Source organism: Bos mutus, chromosome 15 (assembly GCF_027580195.1).
Source record: "Bos mutus isolate GX-2022 chromosome 15, NWIPB_WYAK_1.1, whole genome shotgun sequence".
In the NCBI taxonomy this organism is placed as follows: Eukaryota; Metazoa; Chordata; class Mammalia; order Artiodactyla; family Bovidae; genus Bos; species Bos mutus.
In genome coordinates, this window is record NC_091631.1 from 31,346,628 (window position 1) to 31,369,272 (window position 22,645).

The 22,645-nt window shown below is 40.8% G+C and overlaps 1 protein-coding gene, 1 non-coding gene and 1 pseudogene across 2 annotated transcripts; all 3 read left to right on the forward strand.

Annotated features, from left to right (window-relative positions):
* Positions 1-4,141: 4,141 nt before the first annotated feature.
* LOC102281033 (RNA polymerase II subunit A C-terminal domain phosphatase SSU72 like protein 3) lies at positions 4,142-4,726 on the forward strand. Its single transcript, XR_001351949.2, has one exon. It is a non-coding gene; the product is annotated as an RNA polymerase II subunit A C-terminal domain phosphatase SSU72 like protein 3 (transcript).
* A 2,045-nt stretch (positions 4,727-6,771) lies between these two features.
* On the forward strand, positions 6,772-9,934 carry LOC102283281 (RNA polymerase II subunit A C-terminal domain phosphatase SSU72 like protein 6-like; annotated as a pseudogene).
* A 6,752-nt stretch (positions 9,935-16,686) lies between these two features.
* LOC102283563 (olfactory receptor 52B4) lies at positions 16,687-17,631 on the forward strand. Its single transcript, XM_005909895.2, has one exon. It carries the CDS (start codon positions 16,687-16,689, stop codon positions 17,629-17,631), a length of 945 nt encoding a protein of 314 aa, XP_005909957.2.
* Positions 17,632-22,645: the final 5,014 nt, after the last annotated feature.

A 22,645-nucleotide genomic window follows, 5' to 3' on the forward strand; every position in this document is an offset into this window, starting at 1 on the left:
CAGGATTGGGAACACATGTACACCTGTGGCAGATTCATGTTGATGTATGGCAAAACCAATACAATATTGTAAAGTAGTTAGCCTCCAATAAAAATAAATGAATTGAAAAAAAATTAAAAAAAAATAGAGAAATGCAAATCAAAACTACAATGAGATATTCCCTCACACTGGTCAGAATGGCTATCATAAAAAAAAAAAAAAAAAATCCACAAACAAATGCTGGAGAGAGTATGAAGAGAAGGGAACCCTCCTGCACTGTTTGTGGGAATGTAAATTGGCACAGCACTATGGAGAATAGTATGGAGGTTCCTTTAAAAATTAAAAATAGAGCTACCACAGTGTTAGTTGCTCAGCCTCAACTCTTTGAGACCCCATGGACTATAGCCTGCCAGGCTCCTCTGTCCATGGAATCTTTCAGGCAAGAATACTGAAGTGGGTTGCCCTTCCCTTCTCCAGAGTATCTTCCCAACCCAGGGATTGCACCCAGGTCTCCAGCACTGCAGGCAGATTTTTTACCCGCTGAGCCACAAGGGAAGCCCAGAGCTACAATATGACTCTGCAGTCCCAATCCTGGGCATATATCCAGAGAAAAACATGGCCCCAAAAGATATACGCACCCCAATATTCATTGCAGCACTGTTTACAATAGCCAAGACATGGAAACAATCTAAAAGTCCATCGACAGAGGAATGGATAAAGATCATGTGGGGTGTGTGTGTGTGTGTGTATAATATATATACATATATATAATGAAATATTATCCAGTCATTAAAAATAATGAAATAATTCCATTTGCAGCAATATAGATGGACAGAGATTGTCATACTGAGTGAAGTAAGTCAGATAGAGAAGGAAAATATCATATGGCATACCTTATATCTGGAATCTAAAAAGAAATGATACAAATGAACTTACTTACAAAGCAGACAGAGACTCACAGACTTAGAAAATGAATTCTTGGTTGCCGGGGGGCAGGGGGGAGGAGGGGGGAAGGGATAGTTAAGGACTTTGGGAAGGTCCTGTACACACTGCTATATTTCAAAAAGATAACCAGCAAAAACCAATTGTATAGCACTTGGAACTCTGTTCAATGTTATGTGTCAGCCTGGAGGGGAGAGGGAGAATGGATATATGTATATATATGGCTGAGTCCCTTCACTGTTCACCTGAAAGCGTCACAACATTTTAATCAGCTATACCCCAATAAAAAATGTTTTTGGTGTTAAAAAACTAAATAAAAATGTAGGGAATTAAATAATAGTGTGTAAGACAGAAAAAAATTACTCTCATTGGGTGGCCACAGTGTTGCTGAGATTTAGTGGTTAATTTGATCTAATCACTTCTGCTTTTCTCATGATGAGATACATTAACAATCAGATTGAATCAATTAACAATTAGCTATTTCTCTTGCACCCTTTTGCAGTACAAGGATCATCTTCCTGGTCAGTGTCTTATTCGCAATTTTTGTCTCTGTTATTGGATTAATCAATTATGCATATGGTTATAAAAGAAGTACTTAAATGTTTTATATCCTGATCACTCACCTAGAGCCAGACATCCTGGAATGTGAAGTCAAGTGAGCCTTAGGAAGCATCACTACGAACAAAGCTAGTGGAGGTGATGGAATTCCAGTTGAGCTATTCCAAATCCTGGAAGATGATGCTGTGAAAGTGCTGCACTAAATATGCCAGCAAATTTGGAAAACTGAGCAGTGGCCACAGGACTGGAAAAGGTCAGTTTTCATTCCAATCCCAAAGAAAGGCAATGCCAAAGAATGCTCAAACTACCCCACAATTGCACTCAACTCACATGCTAGTAAAGTAATGCTCAAAATTCTCCAAGCCAGGTTTCAGCAATACATGAACCATGAACTTCCAGATGTTCAAGCTGGTTTTAGAAAAGGCAGGGGAACCAGAGATCAAATTGCCAACATCCACTGGATCATCAAAAAGGCAAGAGAGTTCCAGAAAAACACCTATTTCTGCTTTATTGACTATGCCAAAGCCTTTGACTGTGTGGATCACAATCAACTGTGGAAAATTCTGAAAGAGATGGGAATACCAGACCACCTGACTTGCTTCTTGAGAAACCTATATACAGATCAGGAAGCAACAGTTAGAACTGGACATGGGACAACAGACTGGTTCTGAATAGGAAAAGGAGTACATCAAGGCTGTATATTGTCACCCTGCTTATTTAACTTCTATGCAAAGTACATCATGAGAAATGCTGGACTGGAAGAAGCACAAGCTGGAATCAAGAATCCCAGGAGAAATATCAATAACCTCAGATATGCAGATGGCACCACTCTTATGGCAGAAAATGAAGAGGAACTCAAAAGCCTCTTGATGAAAGTGAAAGAGGAGAGTGAAAAAGTTGGCTTAAAACTCAACATTCAGAGAACTAAGATCATGGCATCTGGTCTCACTTCATGGGAAATAGATGGGGAAACAGTGGAAACAGTGTCAGACTTTATTATTTTTTTGGCTCCAAAATCACTGCAGGTGGTGGTTGCAGCCATGAAATTAAAAGACACTTACTCCTTGGAAGAAAAGTTGTGACCAACTATAGACAGCATATTAAAAAGCAGAGATATTACTTTGCCAACAAAGGTCCATCTAGTCAAGGCTATGGTTTTTCCAGAGGTCATGTATGGATGTGAGAGTTGTACTGTGAAGAAAGCTGAGCACCGAAGAATTGATGCTTTTGAATTGTGGTGTTGGAGAAGACTCTTGAGAATCCCTTGGACTGCAAGGAGGTCCAGCTAGTCCATCCTAAGAGAGATCAGTCCTGTGTGTTCACTGGAAGGACTTATGCTCAAACTGAAACTCCAATACTTTGGCCACCTCATGCAAAGAGTTGACTCATTGGAAAAGACTCTGATGCTGGGAGGGATTGGGGGCAGGAGGAGAAGGGGACGACAGAGGATGAGATGGCTGGATGGCATCACTGACTCGATGGACGTGAGTTTGAGTGGACTCCGGGAGTTGGTGATGGACAGGGAGGCCTGGCGTGCTGTGATTCATGGGGTCGCAAAGAATTAGACACGATTGAGTGACTGAACTGAACTGAACTGAGGGAGTGCTCAGAGCAGTACTTGAGATGTGTTAAAGGACACTGAGTTTGATCAACTCTCTCTAGAATCATTATGAATTGAAAAAATGTCAATGGGCAAAAAGAAAAGTGTTCTTTGTAACTTGTGAAAAATGCCAGTCCAGGTTCGATGCAGGATACAGGATGCTTGGGGTTGGTGCACTGGGATGACCCAGAGGGATGGTATAGGGAGGGCGGTGGGAGGGGAATTCAGGATGGGGAACATGTGTACATCCGTGGCAGATTCATGTTGATGTATGGCAAAACCAATACAATATTTTAAAGTAATTAGCCTCCAATTAAAATAAATAAATTTAAATTAAAAAAAAGAAATGTTTCCAGAGGTTGATTGGACTCTGGTGAATAATCTTATAAATTTAGGAGCAGAAATATGGATATCTTCCTACAGTTTAACACAGTTACCCTTCTGAAGTATCAACAATATGAGAAAAAGATATAGAATAGCCATAGTGATGTTTTGTGTCATTAAATTAGGTATAGGCTTGAAAATTTCAAGTCTGTGAGTAGCCTGTTGACTTTGCCTAAATACAAAACTAGCACTATATGCACAAGCAATGAAGGGGTTAACTGGAGATTGCAAAATGCTCTGTGATGGCTGTTGGGGGTAGGCACAAGTTTGAGGTAGAAGTTGGGTGATTTAATCACTGGATTGTTCTGGTGATTGGATTATGTTCTCTGTTCAGTATCCACTATCCAAACCCAATCACTCAAGCTAAAAGGTGGCCTGAGGGGGCTCTTGAGTTTCTGTGGATATGTTCCCTATGGATATGTGTACATATGTAAATATAATTCAATAAACTTTATACCAGAAAAACAAAACAAAACCCCAGTCACTCAAGATTTAACCCAATCACCAATGAAGAGATCTCCACTCATGTAGGGCTAGTGCCTCCGTATAAAAACGTTCTCTGTTTTTTGACACTAATACTCTGGAAGAGCTGGGCCCAGGCCATCCTCTCCCAAGTTTCAGAGTCCCCTCAGCCTCTGAATTCCGCTTATCTGCTTGGAGTCCCAGGTGGTCCCCGCCATGTCCTTCTCCCCCCTCAAGGTGGCTGTGGTCTGCATGAGCAATATGAACAGGAGCATGGAGGCCCACAGCATTCTCAGGAAGAAAGGTTTCAGTGTCAGGTCTTTTGGAGCTGGGTCTCGAGTCAGGCTCCCAGGAACTGCGTGCAACCTCCCTGTGGTTTATGATTTCTCCACCACGTATGAACAGATGCGCAAGGACCTTGTGCGCATAGACCGAGAACGCTATACCAGCAATGGCATCTTGCACATCTTGGGAAGAAACGAGAGAATCAAGCCTCGCCCGGAAAGATTTCAAGAGTGCAGAGATCGCTTTGATGTCATCTTCACCTGCGAGGAGAGCGTCTATGACCGGGTGATAGAAGAGCTGTGGGTCCGAGAGCAGGAGACTTGCCAGCCTGTGTATGTGATCAACGTGAATATGGACGACAACACGGAGGACGCCACCCTTGGGTCTCTGATCATCTGTGAGCTCTGTGAACGCCTCCAGCAGGCAGAGGACATGGAAGGCAGTCTGGTTGAGCTGCTCCTGGCAGTGGAGAGGAAAACAGGAAGGAGCTTTCTGCACACGGTCTGCTTCTACTGAAGAAGAGAGCAAACCATGGCTGACTCTCGGCTTCCTCCCTTTACCTTGGTCACATTAAATGACACCAATTTGTGCATTAGTCTTCAAGATTGGCTTAAAGTGTTTCCTAAATCCTTTCGAAACATAGTCCTCCCCTCTGATTTTGATTAGAGTTTTGTAACTGAAAGTGGGTTCTGGCTGCTTACTGCTCAAAAGCCAATAAAGAGGCAAGTTTAGTGGAAAGGAAAGTTTATTTTGATCCTGGCAACCAGGTGGAGGGGGCAGGGGAGTGTAGTTCAGGGAAAAGGACAGACTCCTCTCCAAAGACTGACTCTGCCTCTCTGACAATCAGTAGGCAAGAGTTTTTATAGACAGAGGGGGCTACATGCAGAAACAACTATGATAGTCATCTTGACATTGGTCATGAGCTGATTTGATCTACATCATCTTGATTTTTTAAGTTCAGTTAATCTTCAGTTCTATGGTTGGTTTGTTCCTTTTATGAGCAATTTCAAAATTGTGGAAGCTAATATCATGGATGGGGCCAGTCTGGTGGCTCAGTGGTAAAGAATCTGCCTGCAATGCAAGAGACACAGGTTCATTCCCTGGGTCAGGCAGGTTCCCTGGAGAAGGAAATGGCAACCCATTCCAATACTCTTGACTGAAAAATCCCATGGACAGAGAAGCCTGGCAGCTACTGTCCACAAAGTCGCAAAAGAGTCTTAGCAACTTAGCGACTAAACAACAAAAACAGCAAATGTCATGGCAAATGCCTAGTCATTGTGTAGTTAACCCACGGGGCATGTGTTTCAGTATCTACAAGATAGCTCACAGGATATGTCTCAGAATATTATCTACAGCACTTAAGGGAGAACTAAAGATACTTAACTATCCTTAGTGACTAAACTATTATTTAGTTTTGTTAGACAGTTTTCCTTTGTTTCTGCCTTTTCTCACTTCTGTGATTAAGCTTATTCTTTTTCTTTATTTTTGAATGTGCTGGATCTTCCATGCTCTGTGTGGATTTTCTTCCTTGCAGTGTGCAGGTTTCTCTTGGTTTGAAGCATCAGCTCTAGGTGGGCAGGCTTCAGTAATTGCAGCACGCCAGCTTAGTAGTTGTGGCCAATGGGTTATATTGTCCTGTGGCATGTTGAATCTTCCTGGACCAGGGATCAAACCTGTGCCCCCTGCACAGGCAGAGAAACTCTTAACCACTGAACTACCAGGGAAGTTCCTAAGGTTATTTTTTGACCAAAGTTGTTTTCACAGACAAAGGCTGAATGAGGACCTGGCAGGGAAGGCCCATAAGGCCCTGATCCATTTCCATTTGCTCTATTCAGTTCATGCCCAAGATCTAGTTCTTCATGACTTATAGGATCCCTTCAAGTCTGGGTCACTGACTGTAATAAAATTTCACACTATATTTAAGTTGTGACTGCTTTTCCATTTATGCCTGGTGTTTGTAAGACTTTTATCTTACAAATGTTCTGCTTCCCTTGTATCCTTGAAGCTATTCTTTGTACAAATTCCCAGGGACTTCCAAGTTCCAGTCAAGGCTCAGAAACTCCTGCTTTGAGGCAGTTGCTCTCAAGTCATGGTGTACATCGCAATCATCCGAAGGGCTTTGTGCATGACAGACCTCTGGTCTCCACTCCCAGAGTTTCTGATTTGGTGGTCTGGGGTCCAAAGTTGCCTTTCTCACACATTCCAGGTTGGTGTTAATGCCCTGGGTCTGAGATTAACACTTTGAGAAGACCAAGTGTGTTTTCTAAGGTAGGACTATGAATATGACAATCACTCTAACTTTTGGAGGAACAGGGACATAAAATCTGTGATGTACAAAATGAATGTTTCTCTTGCACCATTTTGAAGGAACAGGACTGTCCTTATTGTTTGATGTCTTGTTCATAATTTTTAGATCAATATGCTTTGCTCTGTTAATTCTGCAATCTAACAAAGGAATGGAACTAAAAATGACTATATTTCAGTATAGAATGGTCAGACAGCTCTCTACTTGAAGACATGAGAAAGTTAATGGTGGCTGCTCCAGTCCCTGGAGAATCGTCATGAATTCGAGAAAATCAAATGGAGGGTAGGTGGTATTCTTGGAACTCCTGAAATATTATCTGCAGGGATGTTTTCCAGGAGTTTCCTTTTTACACAGGTGAATAATTTTATTACTTTATGGGCAAAACTATGTGTATCTTCCTGTGATTTAACACAATTACAATTCTAGAGCATCAGTTGTAGGAAAGAAATATGGAACAATTCTTGTAATTGAATGAAGTGTAAGCTTGGAAATTTCAAACATGTTTTTCATATGCATGTTCTCGGGTCACTGGAAGGGTTGATGACAAGCTTTGGAATAGTCTGGGCATTTTGCCTAATATCATAAGTTCAGTTCAGTTCAGTCACTCAGTCATGTCTAACTCTTGCAATCCCATAGACTGCAGCACCCCAGGCCTCCCTGGCCATTACCAACTCCTGGAGTTTACTCTAACTCATGTCCATTCAGTCGGTGATGCCATCCAACCATCTCAACCTCTGTCATCCCCTTCTCCACCCACCTTCCATCTTTCCCAGCATCAGGGTCTTTTCCAATGAGTCAGTTCTTCGCATCAGGTGGCCAAAGTATTGGAGTTTCAGCCCCAGTCCTTCCAATGAATATTCAGGACTGATTTCCTTTAGGATGGACTGGTTGGATCTCCTTGCTGTCCAAGGGATTCCCAAGAGTCTTCCCCAACACCACAGTTTAAAAGCATCAATTCTTCGGTGCTCAGCTTTCTTTATAGTCCCACTCTCACATCCATACATGAATACTGGATAAACCATAGCTTTGACTAGACAGACCTTTGTTGGCAAAGTAATGTCTATATTTTTTAACATGCTGTCTAGGTTGGTAATAACTGTTCTCACAAGGAGTAAGCGTCTTTTAATTTCATGACTGCAGTCACCATCTGCAGTGATTTTGGAGCCCCCCAAAATAAAGTCTTCACTGTTTCCATTATTTCCCCATCTGTTTGCCATGAAGTGATGGGACCAGATGCTCTTATCTTAGTTTTCTGAATGTTGAGCTTTAAGCCAACTTTTTCACTCTCATCTTTCACCTTCATCAAGAGGCTCTTAGATCTTCGCTTTCTGCCATAAGCATGGTGTCATCTGCATATCTGAGGTTATTGATATTTCTCCCAGCAATCTTGATTCCAGCTTGTGTTTCATCCAGTCCAGCATTTTTCATGATGTACTGTGTATATAAGTTAAATAAGCAGAGTGACAATATACAGCCTTGATGTACTCCTTTCCCGATTTGGAACCAGACTATTGTTCCATGTCCAGTTCTAACTTTTGCTTCTTGACCTGCATACAGATTTCTAAGGAGGCAGGTCAGGTGGTCTGGTATTCCCATCTCTTTCAGAATCTTCCACAGTTTGTTGCAATCCACACAGTCAAAGGCTTTGGCGTAGTCAATAAAGCAGAAGTAGATGTTTTTCTGGAACTCTCTTGCTTTTTTGATGATCCAGTGGATGTTGGCAATCTGATCTCTGGTTCTTCTGCCTTTCCTAAATCCAGCTTGAACATCTGGGAGTTCACAGTTCATGTATCGTTGAAGCCTGTCTTGGAGAATTTTGAGCATTACTTTGCTAGCGTGTGAAATGAGAGTACAATTGTACGGTAGTTTGAGCATTCTTTGGCATTGCCTTTCTTTGGGATTGGAATGAAAACTGACCTTTTCCAGTCCTGTGGCCACTGCTGAGTTTTCCAAATTTGCTGGCATAGTGAGTGTAGCACTTTACAGCATCATCTTTTAGGATTTGAAATAGCTCAACTGAAATTCCATCACCTCCACTAGCTCTGTTTGTAGTGATGCTTCCTAAGGCCCACTTGACTTCACATTCTAGGATGCCTGGCTCTAGGTGAATGATCACACTATTGTGATTATCTGGGTCATGAAGATCTTTTTGTATAGGTCTTCTGTGTATTCTTGCCACCTCTTCTTAATATCTTCTGCTTCTGTTAGGTCCATACCGTTTCTGTCCTTTATTGTGCCCATCTTTGCATGAAATGTTCCCTTGGTATCTCTAATTTTCTTGAAGAGATCTCTAGTCTTTCCCATTCTGTTGTTTTCCTCTATTTCTTTGCATTGATCACTGAAGCAGGCTTTCTTATCTCTCTTTGCTATTCTATGGAACTCTGCATTCAAATGGGTATATCTTTCCTTTTCTCCTTTGCCTTTTGCTTCTCTTCTTTTCACAGCTATTTGTAAGGCCTCCTCAGACAACCATTTTGCCTTTTTGCATTTCTTTTATAAGTGGAGATTTCAAAACACAGCCACAGGGTAGTTACACCCTTGCCCAGAATTAGTTGTTAAAGATAATTTAACACCAGATTGTTCAGATGACTGAATCTAGTTCTCTAGTCTAAATCCACTATCCAAACCCAATCATTCAAGAGTTAACCCACTCATCAATCAAGAGTTCTCTACCCACTTCAGGGTGATGACTGCATATAAATCTTGTCTCTTCTTTGACACTATACTAGTTACAAGAGCTGGACTCAGGTGCCCATCTCCCTGGTTTCAGAGTTCCCTTGGGCCCTGAAGCCCACCCATGCAGCTGGAGTCTCAAGTGGCCACCATCATGCCCTCCTCCCCATTCAGCATGGCTTGGTCTGTATGAGCAACATGAACAAGAGCATGGAAGCCCACAGCATCCTCAAGAAGAAAGGATTCAATGTCAGGTCTTTTGGAGTGGGATCCTGTATGACACTCCCAGGACTGGCACCCTCCCTGTGGTCTATGATTTCTCCACCACATATGAATAGATGTGCAAAGACCTTCTCCTCAAAGACCAGGTATGCTATAGCAGCAGTGGGGTGTTTCACACACTGGGGAGAAATGAGATAATTAAGCCTTGTCCAGAACGATTTCAAGAGTGCACAGATCCCTTTGATGTCATCTTCACCTGTGCTGGGAGAGTGTATAAAATGGTGGTGAAAGACCTGTGTGATAGAGAACAGAAGCCCTGGCAGCCTGTGCATGTGATCAACTTGGATATAAAGGACACGCTGAAGGCAGCCAGCCTTGGTGCTTCAATCACCTGTGAGCTCTACCAGGGTCTCCAGCAGGCTGATGACATGCAGAGCAGTCTGGCTGAGCTGCTCCCGGCAGCAAAGCAGAAAACAGGAAGGAGCTTTCTGCACACAGTCTATTCTACTGAAGATCTTAGGTGATTTTCAGCTCCCTTGTCAGTAAGAACTTTAGTATAGACTTTTGGGCTAGTGGATATTTTCTCTGAGAAGGGTCTTCAAAATTCTTTTGTACTAAAAGCTGTCTGTATGATTTTTTTTCAGGTGCATCCCACTCAGGCAAGAAGTGGAGGATAAAAAGGTTTCATGGCAAACAGAACACGAACTGTAAGTAGGCATCAAAGTCCCTTCAATTTGAGTTTGAATAGTGTGGAGACTTGCCTTCCAAGGAATAATTTAGTGTTCACACGTCTCTGCAAAGAAGTCAACCTCAGTGACTGCATTTTAATGATCAACAAACCAAGGCTCATAATAGGTTGCTGGACAAGTGAACTGTCGAAGGATATTTCAGAAAATGAAAAACAGTGTCTGTTTTATCCATTTATAGTGATAACAATCCTTTTGCTTTTCTGGCATGTGTATAAATGTGAATTTTTTTTAAGTGAGCTAGGTTTGTATTGAATGTTTGAACTTCAAAATATTTTTATTTTTAAGATCGGATGTCCTTTTCTAATGCGAACTTTAATAGAAACTCAGGGTGCATAATGAATTGTATTTATTACTAAAATTCTGGCACGATTTGTTCAATCAAATAACTCATTAAATGTAACAAAATGAAATAAACCTTCAAATTTAAAGAAAAGCGTCGTCTCATTTGTGGTAAGGAATGCATATTACAAAGTGAAAGTGAAAGTTGCTAGGTCGTGTCTGGCTCTTTGCTACCCCATGGAAGTTAGCTTGTCAGGCTCCTCTGTCCATGGAATTCCCCAGGCTAGAATACTGGAGTGGGCTGCCATTTCCTCCTCCAGGGGATCTTACAGATCCAGGAGTCGAACATGGGTTTCCTGCATTGCAGGCAGGTTCTTTACTGTCTGAGCCACCAGGGAAGCCTATTACAAAGTGAGTGCCTTGGTTTCTTATTGTTGAAGACAAACGGCTTCCATGGAGAAAAGCATTTTTTCCTAGTGAGAACTTTCTTCATGATAAAAGCATTCATTTGTTGAGTACTGTGCTTCTGTGAAAAGTGGTTCCTTACTCCTGGGTAGTGAAATATTCTTGGTTCTGATGAACAATGGCACCAAGTCCTGGGTGACTTTGCTGTTGTTGTTCAGTCACTAAGTCATGTCCAACCCTTTGTGACTCCAGGGACTGCAACACACTAGGCCTCCCTGTTCCTCACCATCTCCCAGAGTTTGCCCAAGTTCATGTTTATTGAATTGGTGATGCCATCCAACCATCTCATCTTCTGTCACACTCTTCCCCTTCTACTGAGGGAAAAATGTCAAAATATCTAATGTGGAGCTGGGGTTTCAAATAAAATAAGAGAAAGAATGGGACTGAAAATATTTTTTTGGAGAAAGAATTGTGGAACATTTCCAAACTCGTTAAAAGATATTTACAGATCCAAAGATTCAGCCAACCTCAAGGAGCATAAAAACAAGAAGCTATGCCTAGGCCCATGAATATTGATATAAAAAGCAAGATTGAGGGGAAAATCTTGAGTGTAGCCAAAGGAGGCAGGCAAATATGAGCATGTCAAAATTATTTTGATTTACATGTGGTATGTTAAGCACTAAGTACATATAATTATATATCCTTAGGCAACAATATCATTATTCAAGTCTCTGAAATTTGAAACTCATGGAAAAGCTGAGGATGGGTATAACTTTAGTGTAAACTATTTCATGGGCTTCCCTGGTGGCTCAGGTGGTAAATACCAAGTCTGTCTGCAATGCAGGAGACCTGGGTTCAATTCCTGGGTTGGGAAGATCCCCTGGAGAGGGGAAGAGCTAGCTTCTCCAGTATTCTTGCCTGGAGAATTCCATGGACAGAGGAGCCTGGTGAGCTATAGTTGATGGGGTCGGAAAGAGCCAGACATAACTGAGCAACTAACATTTTCAATTTCAAGCTATTTCATGAAGAAGAAATGTCAAAAATTGCTGATACATATTAACTGTAAGCTTCATATTTTTATTGAAAATAGATTTAACACAATCCCTTCACTGTTCACCTGAAACTATCACAAAACTGTTAATCCACTATACCCCAATATAAAATAAAAACTTTATATTGTTTTTTAAAAATGTACCAAGTACAGATAAGCTTAAGGGTAATTTTCATTAGTAGGCAAACTCAGGGTTATCATTTGTGTTTATGAACACAGTGGAGCCAAGTAGCAATTATTATTTTACTTGAAATTTTCAAAGGAGAAGAGAATGCAGGCAGAATTCACATGTAAATGATGTCCAGTGCAAGATAAAGGACAAAATGACATCCTACTTTTACAGTAATTAGAATAGAGAAAAGTCGTGATGAGTTACCATAGGGGACAGAGTTGATGAGGCTTGCTAAACTCAAGAGAATCTGAGCTACAGGGTTTAGCACTAGACTCACATTGACAGCCTCATTTCAGTTTATCAAAACAGCATTTATCACATTAAATTTATATGCCCTTGATTTTTTTTTTAAACACTAGCTTAGGTGAAAAACCGTTTCTTTATCAGAGCATCTGAAAGAAGTAAGAGAGAGAAAAGGAGCAGGAGGAAGTGAAGAAGATGTGAAGATGTCTTAGAGACAGCACATTTGGGAAGAGGGTGAGGCTGGTGGAGACAGTTCTGTCCCTGGAGTCCTGGGATAAGTGCTGCTCTCAAGGGCTCACATCAAGGAGAATAAACAGCCCAAATCCTGCCATGCAACTAGCTGACTTATATATCCCATTGAACATCTGTTCCTGAGGATTCATCCTAAGGCCAGGGAGTGATTAGACGTCTACAGGTAGAGACGGTTTAAGGATCAAGGTAAGGACTGGGCAGGTGTTATGTCCTAAACAGCCTAGAGGGGCAGGACCCTTGGAGGATGTTAATATGTGTGGAATGATACTAAACAGAGGTACTTCTAGCAGAAGTGAAGGGTGAGATCTGGAAAGGGAGGTTGAGAGTATATGAACCAGGTGAAGTTACTGAAAGTTAGCAAATTAGCAGATCAGTTCAGTTCAGTCACTCAGTCATGTCTAACTCTTTGTAATCCCATGGATTGCAGCATGCCAGGCTTCCTTGTTTATCACTAACTCCTGGAGCTTTCTCAAACTCATGTCCATCGAGTTGCTAATGGTGTCCAACCATCTCCTCCTCTGTTGCCCCCTTCTCCTCTTGCCCTCAGTCTTTGCCAGCATCAGGGTCTTTTCCAAATTAGTCGGTTCTTCACATCAGGTTGTCAAAGTACTGGAGCTTCAGCTTCAGCATCAGTCCCTCCAATGAATATGCAGGGTTGATTTCCTTTAGGATTGACTGGTTTGATCTCCTTGCAGTCCAAGGGACTCAAGAATCTTCTCCAACACCACAGTTCAAAGCATAAATTCTTTGGTGCTCAGCTTTCTTTATAGTCCAACTCTCACATCCAAACATGACTACTGGAAAAACCATAGCTTTGACTAGACGGACCTTTGTCAGCAAAGTAATGCCTCTGCTTTTTAATATGCTGTCTAGGTTGGTTATGCCTTTTCTTCTATGGAGCAAGCATCTTTTAATTTCATGGCTGCAGTCACCATCTGCAGTGATTTGGAGCCCAAAAATAAAGTCTGTTACTGTTTACATTGTTTCCCCATCTATTTGTCATGAAGTGATGGGACCAGATGCCACGATCTTAGGTTTTTGAATGTTGAGTCTTAAGCCAGCTTTTTGACTCTGCTCTTCACTTTCATCAACTTCAGTTCTTTGCTTCTGACATGTGTGGTGTCATCTGCGTATCTGAGGTTATTGATATTTCTCCTGGCAACCTTGATTCCAGGTTGTGCTTCATCCAGCGCAGCATTCCTCATGATGTACTCTGCATATAAGTTAAATAAACAGGGTGACAATATACAGCCTTGATGCACTCCTCTCCCTATTTGGAACCAGACTATTGTTTCATAATAGTCTAATTCTAACTGTTGCATCTTGATTTGCATACAGGTTTCTCAGGAGGCAGGTGAGGTGGTCTGGTATTCTCATCTCTTTAAGAATTTTCCACAGTTTGTTGTGATCCACACAATCAAAGGTTTTGGTGTAGTCAATAAAGCAGAAGTATATGTTTTTCTGGAACTCCCCTGCTTTTTGATGATCCAGTGAATGTTGGCAATTTGATCTCTGGTTCCTCTGCCTTTTCTCTGCCTTAGAAAAGGAGATATCATTCATCAAATAACAGGTGCCATAGAATTAGGCTTGACATAATAAATAGAAAACAAATGGTCTTACTGTAGATCACTCTTGGCAAAATATGAGAAAGATGTTGAAAATGAGAAGGATCTGTGTGGGATTTCCCCAGGCAGGGTGTGGGAAGGAGCTTTGGGGAGCTGCCAGGGAGACTTGCTTGTGTGTAAGAAATAGGAGGAGGCATTTGAGTAGGGTGTTAAGAATTAACTTGTTTCAGACTGAAGTCACTCCATTGGGACACCAGTCCCATAGGCAAATTCCCTAACCCTAGATTTCTGGCTTCTTTCTATGGCTCTGACTTTAAATATTTCCCTCTTAGTCCCTGTCTCCACTTCCTGGCTGTGGTGAACTTTTGCAATGCTCTAGGGCTTCCCTGATAACTCGGTAAAGAATCTGCCTGCAATGGAGGAGAGCCTGGTTCAATTCCTAGGTCAGGAAGATCTGCTGGAGAAGGGAAAGGCTACCCACTCTAGTATTCTGGCCTGGAGAATTATATAGTCCATGGGGTCACAAAGAGTTGGTCACAAATGAGTGACTTTCACTTTCCACTGAAGCCCTACCTTGTTGATTTGTCTTTCCTGACTTCTTCCTTCATGCCTTTATCTATTTTCCTTTTTTTTTTTTTTTTTTTTTATCAGGCTGTGGGACTCACAAGTACCATCGTTTCTATTTGGTGCTCTCCCCTTGCTCTCTGATTTTCCACTTCCTGCAAGAGACCTGCTGCCCTCACTGGAGAGAATCTCAGAGAGGAGCATGTGCTCAATGGGAAACAGTTTCAGTGTACATGCTAAGTTGCTTCAGTCATGTCTGACTCTTTGTGACCCTATGGACTCTAGCCTGCCAGGCTTCTCTGTCCATGGGGATTCTCCAGGCAAGAATATTGAAGTAGCCATGCCCTCCTCCAGGATATCTTCCTGACTGAGGGATCGAACCCCACATATCTTATATCTCCCGCATTAGCAAGCAGATTTGTTACCACTACAGCCACCTGAGAAGCCCAACAGTTTTAGACCCGAGGCCAACTGATGACTGATCACTCTAATGACAGAACGTTTTCTCCCAGCACCCAGCCATGGTTATAGGAGTTGATTTTCCTCCCCAAATAGGAAAATTAGAAGCATCCAGGGTAACTGGAGTTGAAAATAATAATGTTTATAGTGAGTATAAGATCAATCCTATGAGACAAATATTTTAAGATACTCATTCAATAGAAGGAATTCACATTTGTTTCCAGTTCTTAAAACCTGTCTATTTACAATTTGCCCCTCTTTAAACCATAAGTATATATTATAAGACTCTAAAAAATTCCCATTTCCCCCCTCTATCCCTGGTTAGTGATATGGTGGCTGAAAATAGTTTTTGCTCAAAATATGTTACCTGAATAACTGATTTAATCAATGAATCAAAGTGTACTAAGAAATAAATGTTCAATTTCTGCATGCAAAAAGACTTTAAATATCATGCCACCCTCCCTCCTCATTCTGAGAAGTGATACCTTTCTTTTTTCAATTTCAGTCATTTCTACACTTAGTTTTCTAAGATGTAAGCTGGAGGAGTGCCTCACCCCAGGCACACAGGCCTTGTCAATGGGACCTCTTAAGGTCTTTTGACCCTCTTCACCAGTGAGGTTCCTGTATGTGGTAAACGGACAATTTTCAAGTCTCATATTTATTAATTATTTCCTTGGGATATTTGGCAAATAATTCACATTTGCTGAGTCTCATATTCCTTAAGAGTGAAATGGAGATAATATCCAGTTCCTTGAATGGATAGTAAACACGGCAGTGCAAAAATATATAAAGTACCATATATCAAGTGACGACTGCAGCTGCTGGCATAAAGCATATGCATAATAGATATTAGTTTAATTCTCCCTTGACTGTTAGGTTCAGATCCATTTTACTCCAGGAACACCATTGGCTATTTAGAATCCTGTCTCATCAACTACTGTTCTGGTAAACCTCCATAGATAATTTTAAAAACTAGATCAACTGTTCTAAACTGATAACTTCATGACATCTAATGGCTGCTCCCCATGTAAATGGTTAAGTCTAAATGTAAAGCTGTGATAAATGTCCTTCACAATGAGGAGAAATCTTCCTGTACAAATCCTCCCATACCTTCTCCAGTATTCTCTATGCCTAAGCCACCCTGCCTGAAAATGTTTCAAGAATACATCTTTTTCTTTTCTTTCTTTGCTATATGATAAACTCCTTAATGTCAAGTTCAATTACAATCTTGCTACTGCCTTCCCAGAGATGTACCATTGTCCCTGCTGTATATTGATACCCATCTATTGGTAGGAAAAGACATACAGTAATATCTTTTTATTTGACCCATTGGAAACCTGTATATTCTTTAACTAGAGTAGCATTTGAGGCTACAGAACATATCCTATTCACCTTTGTATATGTCTTATTTGCATGTTCCAAGAAGGCAGAAGTACAGAACATGCCAAAATCTGCTGCTTTCACCAAGATTAGGAAAATCTGTGTTTTTATCTCTGTATGTGAATAAGAAGTGATGTATTCAGTGGTATTTCTAGACATGATGACTTTAAATCACACCGGTGTTAGCCACACAGTCTTCCGCTTGCTGGGCATCCCTGGCCTTGAGGACCAGCACATATGGATCTCCATCCCCTTCTTCATTTCTTATGCTATTGCCCTCTTTGGAAACAGTCTGGTCATCTGCATTATCTTCACAAAGCGCAGCCTTCATGAACCCATGTACCTCTTCCTCTGCATGCTGGCTGGAGCAGACATTGTCCTCTCTACGTGCACAGTCCCTCAGGCCTTGGCCATCTTCTGGTTCCATGCTGGGGAGATCTCCCTGGATCGCTGCATCACTCAGTTCTTCATCACACACAGCACTTTCATGTCTGAGTCAGGGATCTTGCTGGTGATGGCATTTGACCGCTACATTGCCATATGCTTTCCACTAAGATACAGCACTATTCTTACACACACACTGATTGGGAAAATAGGAGTTACCATCTTTCTGAGAAGTTACTGTACAATTTCCCCCATAGTATTCCTTTTGAAAAGATTGAATTTCTGCCAAAATAATATCATACCCCACACCTTTTGTGAACACATTGGCTTGGCCAAATATGCTTGTAATGACATTCGAGTGAACATCTGGTATGGACTCTTCGTCCTAATGTCAACAGTGGTTTTAGATGCCCTGCTAATTTTTATTTCCTATGTGCTGATTCTCCATGCTGTCTTCCACATGTCTTCCCAAGACGCTCGCCACAAGGCTCTCAACACATGTGGCTCTCATGTCTGCATCATCATTCTCTTTTATGGACCTGCCATCTTCACGATCCTGACTCAGAGGTTTGGTCATCACATTCCACCTCATATTCACATCTTGTTGGCTAATGTCTGTGTTCTGGCTCCACCTATGCTGAACCCTATCATTTACGGGATCAAGACCAAGCAAATCCGGGAGCAGGTAGCTCACATATTTTTTCCAAAGCAGAAATAACGCCAAAGGAGGAACAGACTTTTCATCATCTTTAGCTGTTCATGATATGGACTACAGATGTGGTGAGTGGAAACACTATCGATAAACTGAAACATAAATGTCTCGGTGAATTCTGTTTCCAGGGGAGGTCACAAGGTAGGTTTCAGAGTTTATATCTTCTGCTGTCAAAGCAACAGAGAGTAGTACAATGTTTGACTGAGATGGTGTGTCCTACACAGAGCCTGTGAACTTCTAAATCATGTATCCTTCATGTCATTAGCTTGGTTTGGTAAAAGATGAAATGAGTACTGATTTCTGGTTTTGAATTTCTTCAACCATTCCTGACTGAGTTTCCCACTCTTTGAGATGTCTTGTGACATCCTTGGACAATCACATAAAAAGGGTACAATTTGTCAGTTGGGCAGGGTGAATAACTTCTGGAGCCTAATGGATAGCATTGTTTCTATATTTAATAATCCTATATTGTATATTTGAAATTTGTTAACTTAAGAGTTGATATTATGTTTTCTCACCACACACACTCATATACATACACATACACAACTTGCACCTATGAAAAGGGTGATGAATATGTTCATTAACTTGATTGTATTATTTCGCTATATATGTATATGTATATTTGATATATTTATATATCAAATCATCTGATTGTATACTTTATATACAGTTTATATTTGTCAAATTTTGACAAAATATTTTTGGAAAGAAAAACATTTTATTCTAATGAATTCACACCAGTGACATCAGAAAAGTATGTTTAAGAGACCACAAACATCTGTGTAGCCCCAAACTCAATACCATCTCAATGAACTTCCATAGAATGAGAAAACTCTCTTCCTCAGCAATCCCGAGGAAGCACAAAAGTTATTAATGATTGAGGAGAGGTTTACCTGGTGGTTTCACACTTTAAATCTTCACTATCAATTATATTTGTAATGTTAAACCAATGTGGGCATGAGAGATGATTTTTCACATCTTTGATCGGAACTTCTTGATTAAGCTAACCTGTTCACCAATGTTTCACAAGGTTTTGTGAAACCCTCACAAAGCTTAAGGTCACCCTGATTCTGAGCACACTCAAAAAACTGTTCCACCTCAAAGGAACATGAGACTTGCTGCTGCTGCTGTGTATGGCATAACATGTATAACACATGAAAAGATGCTCAACATTGCTAATTACTAGAGAAATGCAAATCAAAACTATGATGAGATATTACCTCACACCAGTCAGAATGGCTATCATAAAAAACTCTACAAATAATAAATGCTAGAGAGGGTGTGGAGAGAAAGGAACCCTTCTAAACCATTGGTGGGAATGTAAATTGGTACAGTCACTATAAAGAATAGTACAGAAGTTCCTTAAAAAAGTAAAAATGCAGCGACCATATGACCCTGCAATCCCACTGCTGGGCATATATCTAGAGAAAAACATCAGAGAGAATGCATGCACCCCAATGTTCAATGCAGCACTGTTTACAATAGCCAAGACATGGAAGAAACCTAAATGTCCATCAACAGAGGAATGGATAAAAAAATGTGATATGTATATATTACTCAGCCATTAAAAGGAATGAAAGAATGCCATTTGCAGCAACATGGATGGACCTAGAGATTGTCATAATGAGTGAGGTAATTTCAGAGAAGGAGAAATATCGTCTGACATTCTTTATATGTGAAATCTAAAAAGAAACGACACAAATGAACTTATATACAAAACAGAAAGAGACTCACAGACTTAGAGAACAAATTTATGATTTCTGGGGGGATGGATGGGGAGAAGGGATAGGGAGTTTGGGATCGACTTGTAGACACTTCTATATTTACAGTGGATAACTAACAAGGACCTACTGTATGACACATGGAACTCTGTTCAATGTTATGTGGCAGCCTGGATGGGAGGGGAGTTTGGGGGAGAATGGATACATGTATATGTATGACTGAGTCCCTTCACTGTTCACTTGAAACTATCACAGCATTATTAATTGGCTATACCTCAACACAAAATAAAAAGTTAAAACAAATGTATGGCCTCTAAAGTGTTTCCTCATTAACATATGTCTCAGCCTCATGCATTCTGATTAGTTTTCCCCCAACATGAATGACTGGGTGAATATAAAGGAGGTTTAGCACTGATGAACATGATCTGAACCTGGTGTAGCAGTCAGCACCCCAGCATCTCTGAATTAATATTCTGATCAGAAGTGTTTTCTATTGGAAGGTTTTTAGTCAAAAGGGGAAATGGTGGAAACCTCTGCCCTACTGAGGTCTGGGAAAGTCATTCTGGCTTCTGCATAGCTTAACTTAAATTTTGCTGACCAGAGCATCCTGTTTTGTGACCTTTCAGACATGCATTGTACAGCCGCTTTGGTCATTGAGGAAGGGAACGCGTTTGAAATTCAAAGTGGAGTAGCTGTGGTTCAGAGGTGGCTCTTATATATATGATTTTGCAAATGTTCCGGTTTTACTGAAAACTTGAATTTTCTGACTATTATTGCAGACCAGGACAAAAAACCACGGTGGGTGTAGTATTATCTCAGATGTGATTACTGCTCATATTTTGCTTGTCATGATGTCTCCTGTATTGTGACTGTTAGATGCCTTACATTTCCTCCCCAGTCCTCGTAAATGGAAATTTTTTCGAGGACTGAGCCACAACACTGGCCTCACTGGGAAATGAGTCTAATTTCTGGGTCTCCAGCAAGATGCCATGTCAGCCTCCTCTATTCTCTGTACATCCCCTGCCCAACCAGTACCTCTTTACCTACACCCTACTCATCCAACTGACCTTCCTACGTACTTTCCCCAGGCCCCAGATAGTTGTTGTTCTTATCAAAGGGACAATGAGGGGACATTCCCCTTTCCTGGTTTCCTGGTAACTAATGAGCCCACCTGATGTCAATTCCCCTCTAACTAGTAATCTCCCCTTCTCCAGGGAGCAAAGTTTGCCACCACATTCTTCCTGTCACCCCTGCTTACCGTGGGGTGTCACGTAAGGAACTTGCTTCAGACATTTCTTTTTTTTTTTTTTAATTTTATTTTATTTTTAAACTTTACATAATTGTATTAGTTTTGCCAAATATCAAAATGAATCCATCACAGGTATACATGTGCTCCCCATCCTGAACCCTTCTCCCTCCTCCCTCCCCATACCATCCCTCTGGGTCGTCCCAGTGCACTAGCCCCAAGCATCCAGTATCGTGCATTGAACCTGGACTGGCATCTCGTTTCATACATGATATTTTACATGTTTCAATGTCATTCTCCCAAATCTTCCCACCCTCTCCCTCTCCCACAGAGTCCATAAGACTGTTCCATACATCAGCATCACTTTTGCTGTCTCGTACACAGGGTTATTGTTACCATCTTTCTAAATTCCATATATATGCGTTAGTATATTGTATTGGTGTTTTTCCTTCTGGCTTACTTCACTCTGTATAATAGGCTTCAGTTTCATCCACCTCATTAGAACTGATTCAAATGTATTCTTTTTAATGGCTGAGTAATACTCCATTGTGTATATGTACCACAGCTTTCTTATCCATTCATCTGCTGATGGACATCTAGGTTGTTTCCATGTCCTGGCTATTATAAACAAAGCATTTCCTCTAAAGTCAGGAACAAGACAAGGGTGCCCACTTTCACCATTACTATTCAACATAGTTTTGGAAGTTTTGGCCACAGCAATCAGAGCAGAAAAAGAAATAAAAGGAATCCAAATTGGAAAAGAAGAAGTAAAACTCTCACTATTTGCAGATGACATGATCCTCTACATAGAAAACCCTAAAGACTCCACCAGAAAATTACTAGAACTAATCAATGATTATAGTAAAGCTGCAGGATATAAAATCAACACACAGAAATCCCTTGCATTCCTATACACTAATAATGAGAAAACAGAAAGAGAAATTAAGGAAACAATTCCATTCACCATTGCAACGGAAAGAATAAAATACTTAGGAATATATCTACCTAAAGAAATTAAAGACCTATATATAGAAAACTATAAAACACTGGTGAAAGAAATCAAAGAGGACACTAATAGATGGAGAAATATACCATGTTCATGGATTGGAAGAATCAATATAGTGAAAATGAGTATACTACCCAAAGCAATTTATAGATTCAATGCAATCCCTATCAAGCTACCAACGTATTCTTCACAGAGCTAGAACAAATAATTTCACAATTTGTATGGAAATACAAAAAACCTCGAATAGCCAAAGCGATCTTGAGAAAGAAGAATGGAACTGGAGGAATCAACCTACCTGACTTCAGGCTCTACTACAAAGCCACAGTTATCAAGACAGTATGGTACTGGCACAAAGACAGAAATATAGATCAATGGAACAAAATAGAAAGCCCAGAGATAAATCCATGCACATATGGACACCTTATCTTTGACAAAGGAGGCAAGAATATACAATGGATTAAAGACAATCTCTTTAACAAGTGGTGCTGGGAAAACTGGTCAACCACTTGTAAAAGAATGAAACTAGAACACTTTCTAACACCATACACAAAAATAAACTCAAAATGGATTAAAGATCTAAACATAAGACCAGAAACTATAAAACTTCTAGAGGAGAACATAGGCAAAACACTCTCTGACATACCTCAGAGCAGTATCCTCTATGACCCACCTCCCAGAATATCGGAAATAAAAGCAAAAATAAACAAATGGGACCTAATTAACCTTAAAAGCTTCTGCACATCAAAGGAAACTATCAGCAAGGTGAACAGACATTTCTGTCTCCCATCCATTATACCATTGATGTCTCTGTTGCTGACTCTGGACTCTTCCATCTTTTATGTATTTATTTTTTTTGTGAAAATCACTCAGTTGTGTCCAACTCTTTGTGACCCCATGTACTATACAGTCCATGGAATTCTCCAGGCCAGAATACTGGAGTGGGTAGCCTTTCTCTTCTCCAGGGGATCTTCCTGACTCAGGGATCGAACCCAGGTCTCCCACATTGCAGGTGGATTCCTTACCAACTGAGCTATCAGGGAAGTC

What these genes read in the sequence shown, in the direction of transcription:
- LOC102283563 (XM_005909895.2), top strand. Translation starts at nt 16,687, where the DNA reads ATGATGACTTTAAATCACACCGGTGTTAGCCACACAGTCTTCCGCTTG.